Below are 12,134 nucleotides of genomic sequence, written 5' to 3' on the forward strand. Positions count from 1 at the left end.
ACAGAAACCAAAGAATAGATATAGGCACATATAATGTGTGTGTGTATATATATATATATATATATATATATATATATACACACATACATACACATTATATGAACAAAAAGGAAATCCAGCAAGAACTCAGCAAACCAGGGTTGGAGTGAAATGATGCTTTTCTTTATTTCTTCAACAAGGTATAAAAACGACCCACAAGAACCAGAAACCAGAGTACATGGCAGAAATAAGCGCAAATGGGACTATGCGTTTCGGCGGCCTAATCCGCCTTCTTCACGGTCCAAACCGTATTCCTCGCCAGTGTGACCCCGGCCTTACATGCATCCACTACATCACAAACACAAATGCTTCAGAGGATCCCAAAAAGCAAAAGGACCCCCTCTTATTTGCAGCACTTGATACTACTGGGACTTTATTAACTTCCATACAACATTAAAAGGACCCCCCAATGGCATGTCCTTATGACAGGACCAATATTTGAATTCCCTATAGCAAGCAAGTTTAGTGGGTAAGACTACCCCCTTTAGTGCTATATGCCATTTTGGGACAAAAGAAGTAAACAAAAATGCATAGTTCCTTTAAAAAGTATATGTCCCTTATAATAATCCTATAAATGCAGAACAAAGCCACAAGGAAAGCTACAGAAACCATAGTGGGTGGCAGCAAGAAAAAAAAAAAAAAAAAAGAAAATTTTCCTGACACAGAAAATGATCTGAGACAAGGAAAACTCAGTAACATATCCACACAAGCTAAATAAACAGACAGGGCACATGCTTTATAATAACACGCTGAGAACAGGTTCTGCGTCTTCCTCTGTGACTCACGACCAAAGAAAAGTTTCATTTTTAAGACAACTTCTGCCTTCTCCAACAAGCAACAAGGGACGAAAATATGACATACACCTATCGGATCACAGAAGGGGGCTGTCAGGTCCACAGTTAGTTAGCGGAAATTGATATTGCTGGCTGACTGATCATTATATGGAAATCCATGGAATATCTTAATAAAGCCCCTTCATTCTGGCTACTTGAGGAGGTCCAGACTAATGTCCAACTCTATTACCAACGTGTAGGACACATGGAAAGAATTCTCATGGTTGTATCTTGGCTCCAATGCAATGAAGACTCTCCCAGTATGAAGAACCATCCAGTTCTTTATCAATGTAAGGGAATCACTAGAGGTAGCACTGTGGGGGAGATTTACTAAGCTAAAGTCACGAAAATTCTGGATTAATTTGCTCCAAACATTGTGCACATGCTCTGCACCAGATTCTGTGATCTACACACTTTTTGCACCTCACTACTGGGTGTCTAGAAAGTAGGTGTGGCTTATACGATGGGCGTGGCTTGAAATGCCGCAACATTTTGGAACAAAAATTTTAACGTACAGTAAGTGAACCATGGGTGGCATAAACGACAAGCACCAAATGTAAGACACAGCGAACACCAATTGCCACCATATATAGTTCATCCACCACTGGCATTTATTCCAAGAAACCCCTTAGGCTATGTGCACACGCTGCAGATTCACCTGCGGGTTTTTTTCCGCGGAACCACAGGTAAAACCGCAGGTAAAGTGACCTGCGGTTTTGCTGCAGTTTGGCCTGCGGTTTCACACCTCTACTATGTTAAAGGTGTGAAACCGCAGCGCAATCCGCAGAAACAATTGACATGCTGCGGAAAAAAAAACGCAGGAAAACCGCGCAGAAAAAAACGCAGCGTGAGCACAGCGGTTTTGAAAACCCATAGGGTTACATGGTACTGTACCATGTCTGCGGAACTGCTGCGGTTCCGCAGGGCCAAAACCGCAGCGTGTGCACATAGCCTTAGACGGCACTGAAAACATTCTACTGAGGTTTATGATTTACAGAAGTGTTTTACATTTTTTCGTTTGTTCTTTAGTGACGAGGATGGCGGATTATGACATACTCCACTAGTGCAAGAATGTATCATACATAAATAGAACATCAATGGTGGCTACATATGCAGCATGTTTTTAGGAAAATCAGAGAACCTGTCACCAGTTTTTGCAGGCCCATCAGAAAGCATCATGATGTAGGGGCAGAAACCCAGAATGCTAAGGCTATGTGCCCACGTTGCGTTTTTGAAGCAGAATATTCCTGAGCGGAAACGCACACCCTCTTCCCGGGAAAACGCATGCGTTGCATGAAGAGCTTTTGTAAGCGTTTTTGACGCTTTTGTTAAGCGTTGTAGCATGCGTTTTCCTATGCGTTTTTGCAATACAATTGTATGTATGCGGAAACGCACGCGTTTCCGCAAAATTATTGAACATGCTGCGTTTTTTTCTGCTAAGCGTTTTCGCAGCGGAAAAAAACGCACCATTAGCACAACATGTGCGGATTCAATTATGATTACATGGGATGCTTTTCTTAAGCGTTTCCGCGGCAGAAACGTGCGTCTAAAAGCGCAGCGGAAACGCTTAAAAAAGCAACATTGGCACACAGCCTTAATGTGTCACATTCTGAGCTTCTTGCTGCAGGGTTACTATTCCTCTAGTCAGTCAATTTCCGGTTGACGAAACAGGTTTTATTTAAATTACAGTAAGCCGTTCAGTGAGTGATACATTAAAGGAATGGGGGGGGTCTCTGCACCTACATCATGCTGTGCTTACATTAGGGGGTAAAAACCTGATGACAAATTCCTTCAGAGTGTTGAGACCATGTTTGCTGGAAGTCAATAGGTAAATCTAAAAGACACTTTTTCATGGTGTTTTTACTCACTCTTGTTTTTTTTTGTCATTAAAATAATTTTTCATGAGTTTTCCCATAGGCTTCTCTACAGACTAACATTGGAACTTTTCTTGTCTTGCCCAATCCCTGTATGAGGAGGAAGACATCTTATATACCTGACCTGGGAGGTGCCAATCTGATGGGGGTCTATAGGAGGAGGAAGACATCTTATATACCTGACCTGGGAGGTGCCAATCTGATGGGGGTCTATAGGAGGAGGAAGACATCTTATATACCTGACCTGGGAGGTGCCAATCTGATGGGGGTCTATAGGAGGAGGAAGACATCTTATATACCTGACCTGGGAGGTGCCAATCTGATGGGGGTCTATAGGAGGAGGAAGACATCTTATATACCTGACCTGGGAGGTGCCAATCTGATGGGGGTCTATAGGAGGAGGAAGACATCTTATATACCTGACCTGGGAGGTGCCAATCTGATGGGGGTCTATAGGAGGAGGAAGACATCTTATATACCTGACCTGGGAGGTGCCAATCTGATGGGGGTCTATAGGAAGAGGAAGACATCTTATATACCTGACCTGGGAGGTGCCAATCTGATGGGGGTCTATAGGAGGAGGAAGACATCTTATATACCTGACCTGGGAGGTGCCAATCTGATGGGGGTCTATAGGAGGAGGAAGACATCTTATATACCTGACCTGGGAGGTGCCAATCTGATGGGTGTCTATAGGAGGAGGAAGACATCTTATATACCTGACCTGGGAGGTGCCAATCTGATGGGTGTCTATAGGAGGAGGAAGACATCTTATATACCTGACCTGGGAGGTGCCAATCTGATGGGTGTCTATAGGAGGAGGAAGACATCTTATATACCAGACCTGGGAGGTGCCAATCTGATGGGGGTCTATAGGAGGAGGAAGACATCTTATATACCAGACCTGGGAGGTGCCAATCTGATGGGGGTCTATAGGAGGAGGAAGACATCTTATATACCAGACCTGGGAGGTGCCAATCTGATGGGGGTCTATAGGAGGAGGAAGACATCTTATATACCTGACCTGGGAGGTGCCAATCTGATGGGGGTCTATAGGAGGAGGAAGACATCTTATATACCTGACCTGGGAGGTGCCAATCTGATGGGGGTCTATAGGAGGAGGAAGACATCTTATATACCTGACCTGGGAGGTGCCAATCTGATGGGGGTCTATAGGAGGAGGAAGACATCTTATATACCTGACCTGGGAGGTGCCAATCTGATGGGGGTCTATAGGAGGAGGAAGACATCTTATATACCTGACCTGGGAGGTGCCAATCTGATGGGGGTCTATAGGAGGGGGAAGACATCTTATATACCTGACCTGGGAGGTGCCAATCTGATGGGGGTCTATAGGAGGAGGAAGACATCTTATATACCTGACCTGGGAGGTGCCAATCTGATGGGGGTCTATAGGAGGAGGAAGACATCTTATATACCTGACCTGGGAGGTGCCAATCTGATGGGGGTCTATAGGAGGAGGAAGACATCTTATATACCTGACCTGGGAGGTGCCAATCTGATGGGGGTCTATAGGAGGAGGAAGACATCTTATATACCTGACCTGGGAGGTGCCAATCTGATGGGGGTCTATAGGAGGAGGAAGACATCTTATATACCTGACCTGGGAGGTGCCAATCTGATGGGGGTCTATAGGAGGGGGAAGACATCTTATATACCTGACCTGGGAGGTGCCAATCTGATGGGGGTCTATAGGAGGAGGAAGACATCTTATATACCTGACCTGGGAGGTGCCAATCTGATGGGGGTCTATAGGAGGAGGAAGACATCTTATATACCAGACCTGGGAGGGCTATAGGAGGAAGACATCTTTTACAGCTGCACTGGGGGGGTGCCAATCTGATGGGGGTCTATACAGGTGCAACTGCCTGAGACATGTGATCATGGGACCATTTTGCAAGTGTCGCAACTCTCGGTTGTCTGCGACTTTACTATCAAAGTCACGTAACCAAAATCCAGATTTTTGGCGAAAATTATGTCACATGCTCCCATAATAAGTATGCATGCAAGATGTCAAAACACAACACAGCAACCAAAGTCCACAGTAGAAAAACAGATGGAGACAAATAATATGCACACACACATTTATACTGTACATATGGATAAACACACATATTATACACACTGTACAGATATACATATTTATACTGTACATACGGATAAATACATATATATATACACACACACAGTACATTATAGACACTGTACATACGGATAAATACATATATACACACACACAGTACATTATAGACACTGTACATATGGATAAATACACATATACAGATGTATATACATAGACACACACTGTACATTGTATACACACTACATTTTGATAAATACAAGTATACAGAGGCACATTATGTATGAACATTATGACATACCTCAGCTATTCTCGTGCACGGCACAGTAAATAAACCTGCTACCTCAGGAAATCATTAGAGGTGACACCTGCCTCATCCATGTTGCCCCCCTTCCCATCATACCTGGGCTTCCAGAACACATCGCCAGGAGCAGCAGACAGCAGCACACGGCGGTCCCCACAGGGATCCCCGACCCATTATATCCCCCCATGTCTCAGACTAATCCGGGGAGCGGTTGCATCGTGTTCGCGGCCGGAGCAATCACTGACTGACAGAAGAAGCGAGAACGCGCATAGGACGGGAAGGGAGCTGTCGCCTTGTGCGCATGCGCACTGTGTTCCCTCTGGCTGCGCGGCGCGCGCATTTACCTCAGGAGCAGTCGCTGGCTGCGGTCGTAATTAGCCGGTGAGGTAAATTCTGTGGAGAATGAGATTATTATGCGCCATTGCTGCAGGTACATTTTTTGGAGGAGTTATTATAATTAGCCCTCATTGTTTAGGATAAGCTACAAAAACATTTGCTAAAAAAGCATAGAAAATATCAATGTTAAAGGTAACAAGAAAAGTGAAAAGAGAGTTAATGCTAACAAAGCGATGGACGCAAGAAGGTTTATGAGGGTAAGTGCACAGCAGCTCTTGTTTTGGCCAAAATATTTTTTAACCCCTTAAGCCCCAAGGGTGGTTTGCACGTTAACTCCTGGGCCAATTTTTACAATTCTGACCACTGTACCTTTATGAGGTAATAACTCTGGAACGCTTCCATGGATCCCGGTGATTCTGACATTGTTTTCTCGTGACATATTGTACTTCATGTTAGTGGTAAAATTTAATTCATATAACTTGCGTTTATTTGTGAAAGAAAACGGAAATTTGGCGAAAATTTTGAAAATTTCGCAATTTTCCAAATTTGAATTTTTATGCCCTTAAATCACAGAGATATGGCACATAAAAAACTTAATAAATAACATTTCCCACATGTTTACATTAGCACAATTTTGGAACCAAAATTTTTTTTGTTAGGAAGTTAAAAGGGTTAAAAGTTGACCAGCGATTTCTCATTTTTACACACCATTTTATTTTTACGGACCACATCACATTTGAAGCCACTTTGAGGGGTCTATATGATAGAAAATACCCAAAAGTGACACCATTCTAAAAACTGCACACCTCAAGGTGCTCAAAACCACATTCAAGAAGTTTATTAACCCTTCAGGTGCTTCACAGGAATTTTTTGAATATTTAAAAAAAAATGAACATCTAACTTTTTTTCACAAAAAAAATACTTCAGGTTCAATTTTTTTTATTTTACCAAGGGTAACAGGAGAAATTGGACTGCAAAAGTTATTGTGCAATTTGTCCTGAGTACGCTGATACCTGATATGTGGGGGGAACCACTGTTTTGGCGCATGGCAGAGCTCAGAAGGGAAGGAGCGCTGTTTGACTTTTTCAATGCAAAATTGGCTGGAATTCAGATCGGACGCCATGTCGCTTTTGGAGAGCCCCTGATGTACCTAAACAGTGGAAACCCCCCACAAGTGACCCCATTTTGGAAACTAGACCCCCCAAGGAACTTATCTAGATGTGTGGTGAGAACTTTGAACCCACAAGGGCTTCACAGAAGTTTATAACGTACAGCGGTACAATTAAAAAATCATATTTTTTCCACAAAAAATTGTATTTTTCCAAGGGCAACAGGACCCTAAAAGTTATTGTGCAATTTGTCCTGAGTGCGCTGATACCCCACATGTGGGGGTAAACCACTATTTGGGCGCATGGCAGAGCTCGGAAGGGAAGCTGCGCCATTTGACGTTTTTGGCTGGAATTGAGATCGGACACCATGTCGCGTTTGGAAAGCCCCTGATGTACCAAAACAGTGTAAACCCCCCCACAAGTGACCCCATTTTGGAAACTAGACCCCCTAAGGAACTTATCTAGATGTGTGGTGAGCACTTTGAACCCCCCAGTGCTTCACAGAAGTTTATAACGTCCGGGTGTGAAAATTAAAATATCGTATTTTTTCAACAAACATCATCTTTTAGTCCCCATTTTTTTATTTTCCCAAGGGTAACAGGAGAAATTGGACCCCAAAAGTTGTTGTCCAATTTGTCCTGAGTACGCTGACACCCCATATGTGGGAGAAAACTACTGTATGGGCACACGTCGAGGCTCGGAAGGGAAGTAGTGATGTTTTGGAATGCAGACTTTGATGGAATGGTCTGCAGGTGTCATGTTGCCTTTGGAGAGCCCCTAATGTACCTAAACAGTGGAAACCCCCCACAAATGCCCCCATTTTGGAAACTAGACCCCCTAAGGAACTTATCTAGATTTGTGGTGAGCACTTTGAACCCCCAAGGGCTTCACAGAAGTTTATAATGCCCAGGCATGAAAATAAGAAAATAGTATTTTTTCCACAAACATGATCAATTAGTCTCCAATTTTTTTATTTTCCTAAGGGTAACAGGAGAAATTGGACCCCAAAAGTTGTTGTCCAATTTGTCCTGAGTGTGCTGATACCTCATATGTGGGAGAAAACTACTGTATGGGCACACGTCGGGGCTCGGAAGGGAAGTAGTGACGTTTTGGAATGCAGACTTTGATGGATTGGTCTGCGGGTGTTGTGCGTTTGGAGAGCCCCTGATGTACCTAAACTATTGAAACTCCCCACAAGTGACCCCATTTTGGAAACTAGACCCCCCCACAGAACTTATCTAGATGTGTGGTGAGCACTTTGAACCCCCAAGTGCTTCACAGAAGTTTATAACGCCTGGGCGTGAAAATAAAAAAAATCATTTTTTTCCACAAAAATGATATTTTTGCCCCCAATTTTTTATTTTCCTAAGGGTAACAGGAGAAATTGGACCCCAAAAGTTGTTTTGCAATTTGTCCTGAGTAGGCTGATACTCTATATGTGGGGGTAAAACACTGTTTGGGCGCATAGCAGAGCTTGGAAGGGAAGGAGCACCATTTGACTTTTTCAACGCAGAATTGGCTGGAATTGAGATCAGATGCCATGTTGCATTTGGAGAGCACCTGATGTGCACAAACAGTGGAAACCCCCCAATTCTAACTCCAACCCTAACCCCAACACACCCCTAAGCCTAATCTCAGCCCTAACCCTAGCCCTAACCCTAATGGGAAAATGGAAATAAATACATTTTTTTAAATTTTATTATTTTTCTCTAGCTAAGGGGGTGATAACGGAGGGTTTGATTTACTATTTATGGCGGTTTTTATGTTTGGCAGCTGTCACACGCTGAAAGTAGCTTTTTATTGTAAAAATAGTTTTTGCATCACCACATATTGAGAGCTATAATTTTTTCCGTATTTTGACCCACCGAGTCATGTGAGGTCTTATTTTTGCGGGACGAGTTGACGTTTTTATTGGTATCATTTTCGGGCATGTGATATTTTTTGATCGCTTTTTATTCCGATTTTTGGGACGCAGAATGAACAAAAACCAGCGTTTTCAGCGGTACCATGGATATTTATAGGCGTCTTTTTGATCGCGCATTATGGCACTTTTTGTTCGGTGGTATGATAATAAATCATTATTTTTTGCTTCGTTTTTTATTTTAATTTTTTAAGGGGTTCGCTAAAGGGGATAACTAATGGGACAGTTTTATAGGGCGGGTCGTTACGGCGATACCAAATATGTGTACTTTTATTGTTTTTTTTTATTTTCAAAAAATGAATTTATTTGGGAATATTTTTTTTTTCTACTAATTTATTTAGCGATTTTTTTAAAATTATTTTTACACTTTTTTTTCTTTTTTTTAACTTTATTACATTGTCCCAGGTGGGACATCACTGTCCTGTGACAGATCGCTGATCTGTCACATCACAGATCACTGTGACAGATCAGCAATCTGTCACAGGCACTGCTGCAGACTTCCTCATGCCTGCGCTTTGCAGGCAGTGAGGATGTCAGCTCCCTACAGGCCCCCGAAGGTCCCCGTCGCCATCTTGGATCTGGGGGCCTGTAGGGAAAGAGCCCCCCCGCAGCAGCGCTGCACATTGCGCTGCCATGGGGGGCTCAGGGAAGCTCCCTGCCAATGCTTCCCTTCAACCCCCGGTACACCGCGATCGTGTTTGATCGCGGGGTACAAGGGGTTAATGTGTCGGGGGCGGTCCGTGACCGCCCCTGACACATTGTGCTGGGTGTCAGCTGTGATAATCAGCTGACACCCGGCCGCTGATCGCTATGACGTACTATCCCGTCCCTGGGAATTAAGTCCCTGGGCACATGGACGGGATAGTACGTCTGATGGCAGAAAGGGGTTAAGTAGCCACCATAACACAGTAGACACTTTTGGCCGAGCTCTACTCTACTGTAACCTATTAAATATTTGTTAAAATATCCGATACAATTTAGGTATATTTTTATTCATTTTTCAATTTTTAAAATGACTAATAGCATCACATACAAGGAACAGAGATGCTGGACATGATGGGGGCAGATTGCTGAATATGATGGGGGCAGATTGCTGGACATGATGGGGGCAGATTGCTGGACATGATGGGGGCAGAATGTGACAGTGAGACACAGGAAGGGGCAGAATGTGAGACACAGGAGGGTGCAGGATCATGGGGCAGGATGGAAACAATGGAGACAGATGGGGAGATCATATGGGGCACAATGAATACTCATGAGGGCGGGATGGGAGAACATATGGCTGAACCTAGGAATGAAACACACGGGAGCCAGGATGGGGAATATTATTACCATAGGGGCTAATTAAGGGATATTATTACTGCAGTGATGTCTTTATTTTATTTTTTGAGTATACTGTTTTAAATGGGGGGATGGTCATGTTACTGTGTAGAGTGACAATATGTCGCCTTTTTTATGTAATGTAGAAGTTGGGAAAAAAATAAGTAATGTGTTCTGCAAGCGGAGCTCTAGATAACTGTGTTATTCCTGCAGAGACGAGTCCTGGCTGGAAGACGTGATGGTGGTCTGTGCTGGATGAAAGATGAAAAGCAATGATGAAGGACTTCACCTAGATACATCACTGGTGAGTTAGTGTGTTACCTATACACTGACACTATATACTGTATACTATATACAGAGGTCCTGTGTATAATGTCACGAGTGATCACTGTATTACCTGTACATTATATACAGAGCTCCTGTGTATAATGTCATTGATCACTGTATTACCTGTACACAGACACTGCATACTAAGTACAGAACTCCTGTGTATAATGGCACTTATGGTGATGGTATTGTGTTTTTTTTTTTATTACCTCCAACTGGCTGTCATCTATCGCCCCGCAGAACTAGCCATCTCCACCTTTCTCGACCACTTCACTACTCCATTTCCTTTCTGCTGACATCCCCACCATCATCATGGGCGACTTCAACATCCCCATTGACACTTCCACCCCAGCTGCCTCTAAACTTCTATCGCTCATGGCTTCCCTTGGCCTCACTCAATGGTCCTCTGCAACCACTCACAAAGATGGTCACACGCTGGACCTTATCTTCACCCGTCTCTGTTCCCTCACTAATCTCAATAACTCACCCCTCCCCCTGTCTGACCACAACCTACTGACATTCTCTTCACTCTCCTCCCCTACTGCGCAACACCCGCTCTATAAACTCGCTCACCCTCGCAGGAATCTCAAACACCTCAATTTACAATCACTCTCTGAGTCCCTTCTCCCTCTTACAGGCATAGCTTCCCTTCATGACACAGATGCTGCTGCCACTTTTTATAACACCACAATAACAGCAACACTTGATTCGGCTGCCCCCCTCACGCAGAGCAAAACTCGTACAATCAACAGGCAGCCCTGGCTGACCAGCCTGACCAAAGAACTGAGACGGGTTTCCAGGGCTGCTGAGCGGAGATGGAAGAGAACCCATTCTACTTAGCACTTCAGTGCATACAAGCAGTCCTTTGCCAGCTTTAAGTCCACACTCTCTGCTGCTAAACAAACTTAATTCGCATCTCTCATATCCTCCCTGTCTCACAACCCTAAACAACTCTTCAACACTTTCAATTCTCTACTCCGTCCCACAGCACCTCCTCCCCCTCCTCTCATTTCTGCTGAAGACTTTGCCTCCTTCTTTAAGCAGAAGATCGACAAGATCAGACAAAACTTTGGCCCGCAGCCCCCAACGCCCCTCTTAGCCGCTCAGCCCTGTTCTGCAAAAGCCAGCTTCTCCACCATGGCAGAAGATCAGCTCTCCACCCCTCTGTCAAGATCACACCTCACCACTTGTGCCCTCGACCCACTCCCATCTCACCTCATCCCTAACTTGGCCACAGTCTTCATCCCATCTCTAACACACCTCTTCAACCTTTCACTTACAAATGGTGTCTTTCCCTCATCTTTCAAACATGCCTCAATCACACCCATCCTCAAAAAGCCCTCCCTTGATCCATCCTCTGTGTCTAACTATCGCCCGATATCTCTTCTCCCTTACGCCTCAAAACTACTGGAACAGCATGTGTATCTTGAACTGTCCTCCCACCTCTCCTCCTGTTCCCTCTTTGACCGGTTACAATCTGGCTTCCGACCGCATCACTCAACTGAAACTGCCCTAACTAAAGTCACTAACGACTTACTAACCGCCAAGAGCAAGCGACACTACTCTGTCCTCCTTCTCCTGGACCTGTCCTCTGCCTTCGACACCGTAGACCATTCCCTCCTGCTACAGACTCTTTCATCTCTTGGCATCACAGATTTGGCCCTATCCTGGATCTCATCATACCTAACAGACCGAACATTTAGTGTCTCCCTCTCACACACCACCTCCTCACCTCGCCCCCTGTCGGTGTTCCTCAAGGCTCTGTCCTAGGACCCCTACTATTCTCCATCTACACCTTTGGCTTGGGACAGCTCATAGAATCCTACAGTTTGCAGTATCACCTCTATGCCGATGACACGCAGATCTACCTATCTGGACCCAACCTCGCCTCCTTACTGACTGAAATCCCACAATGTCTGTCTGCTATCTCAGCCTTCTTCTCTGCTCGCTTTCTCAAACTGAACATGGAC

The 12,134-nt window shown here is 44.3% G+C and overlaps 1 protein-coding gene and 1 long non-coding RNA gene across 5 annotated transcripts in view; one reads left to right on the forward strand and one right to left on the reverse strand.

Annotated features, from left to right (window-relative positions):
* The window catches only part of NPDC1 (neural proliferation, differentiation and control 1), a 138,534-nt gene extending 133,086 nt beyond the window's left edge, over positions 1-5,448 (reverse strand). The window contains exon 1 of one of the 2 annotated variants that reach the window (XM_073556035.1): positions 5,251-5,448. In XM_073556035.1, coding sequence (XP_073412136.1) covers positions 5,251-5,338 — 88 coding nt within the window. In that variant the 5' untranslated portion in view covers positions 5,339-5,448. The remainder of the gene's footprint in view (positions 1-5,250) is intronic. The other variant, XM_073556033.1, reaches the window with a different exon arrangement.
* A 16-nt stretch (positions 5,449-5,464) lies between these two features.
* LOC141059863 (uncharacterized) overlaps positions 5,465-12,134 on the forward strand; it is a 57,481-nt gene continuing 50,811 nt past the window's right edge. For 2 of the 3 annotated variants that reach the window (XR_012222612.1, XR_012222613.1), the window contains exons 1-2: positions 5,488-5,744; positions 10,051-10,141. This is a non-coding gene — a long non-coding RNA (uncharacterized lncRNA). Of the gene's footprint in view, positions 5,745-10,050; positions 10,142-12,134 lie in introns of all 3 variants that reach the window. The other variant, XR_012222615.1, reaches the window with a different exon arrangement.

This window comes from Dendrobates tinctorius, unplaced genomic scaffold, assembly GCF_039654945.1.
Source record: "Dendrobates tinctorius isolate UK_male_01 unplaced genomic scaffold, ASM3965494v1 ptg000231l, whole genome shotgun sequence".
In the NCBI taxonomy this organism is placed as follows: Eukaryota; Metazoa; Chordata; class Amphibia; order Anura; family Dendrobatidae; genus Dendrobates; species Dendrobates tinctorius.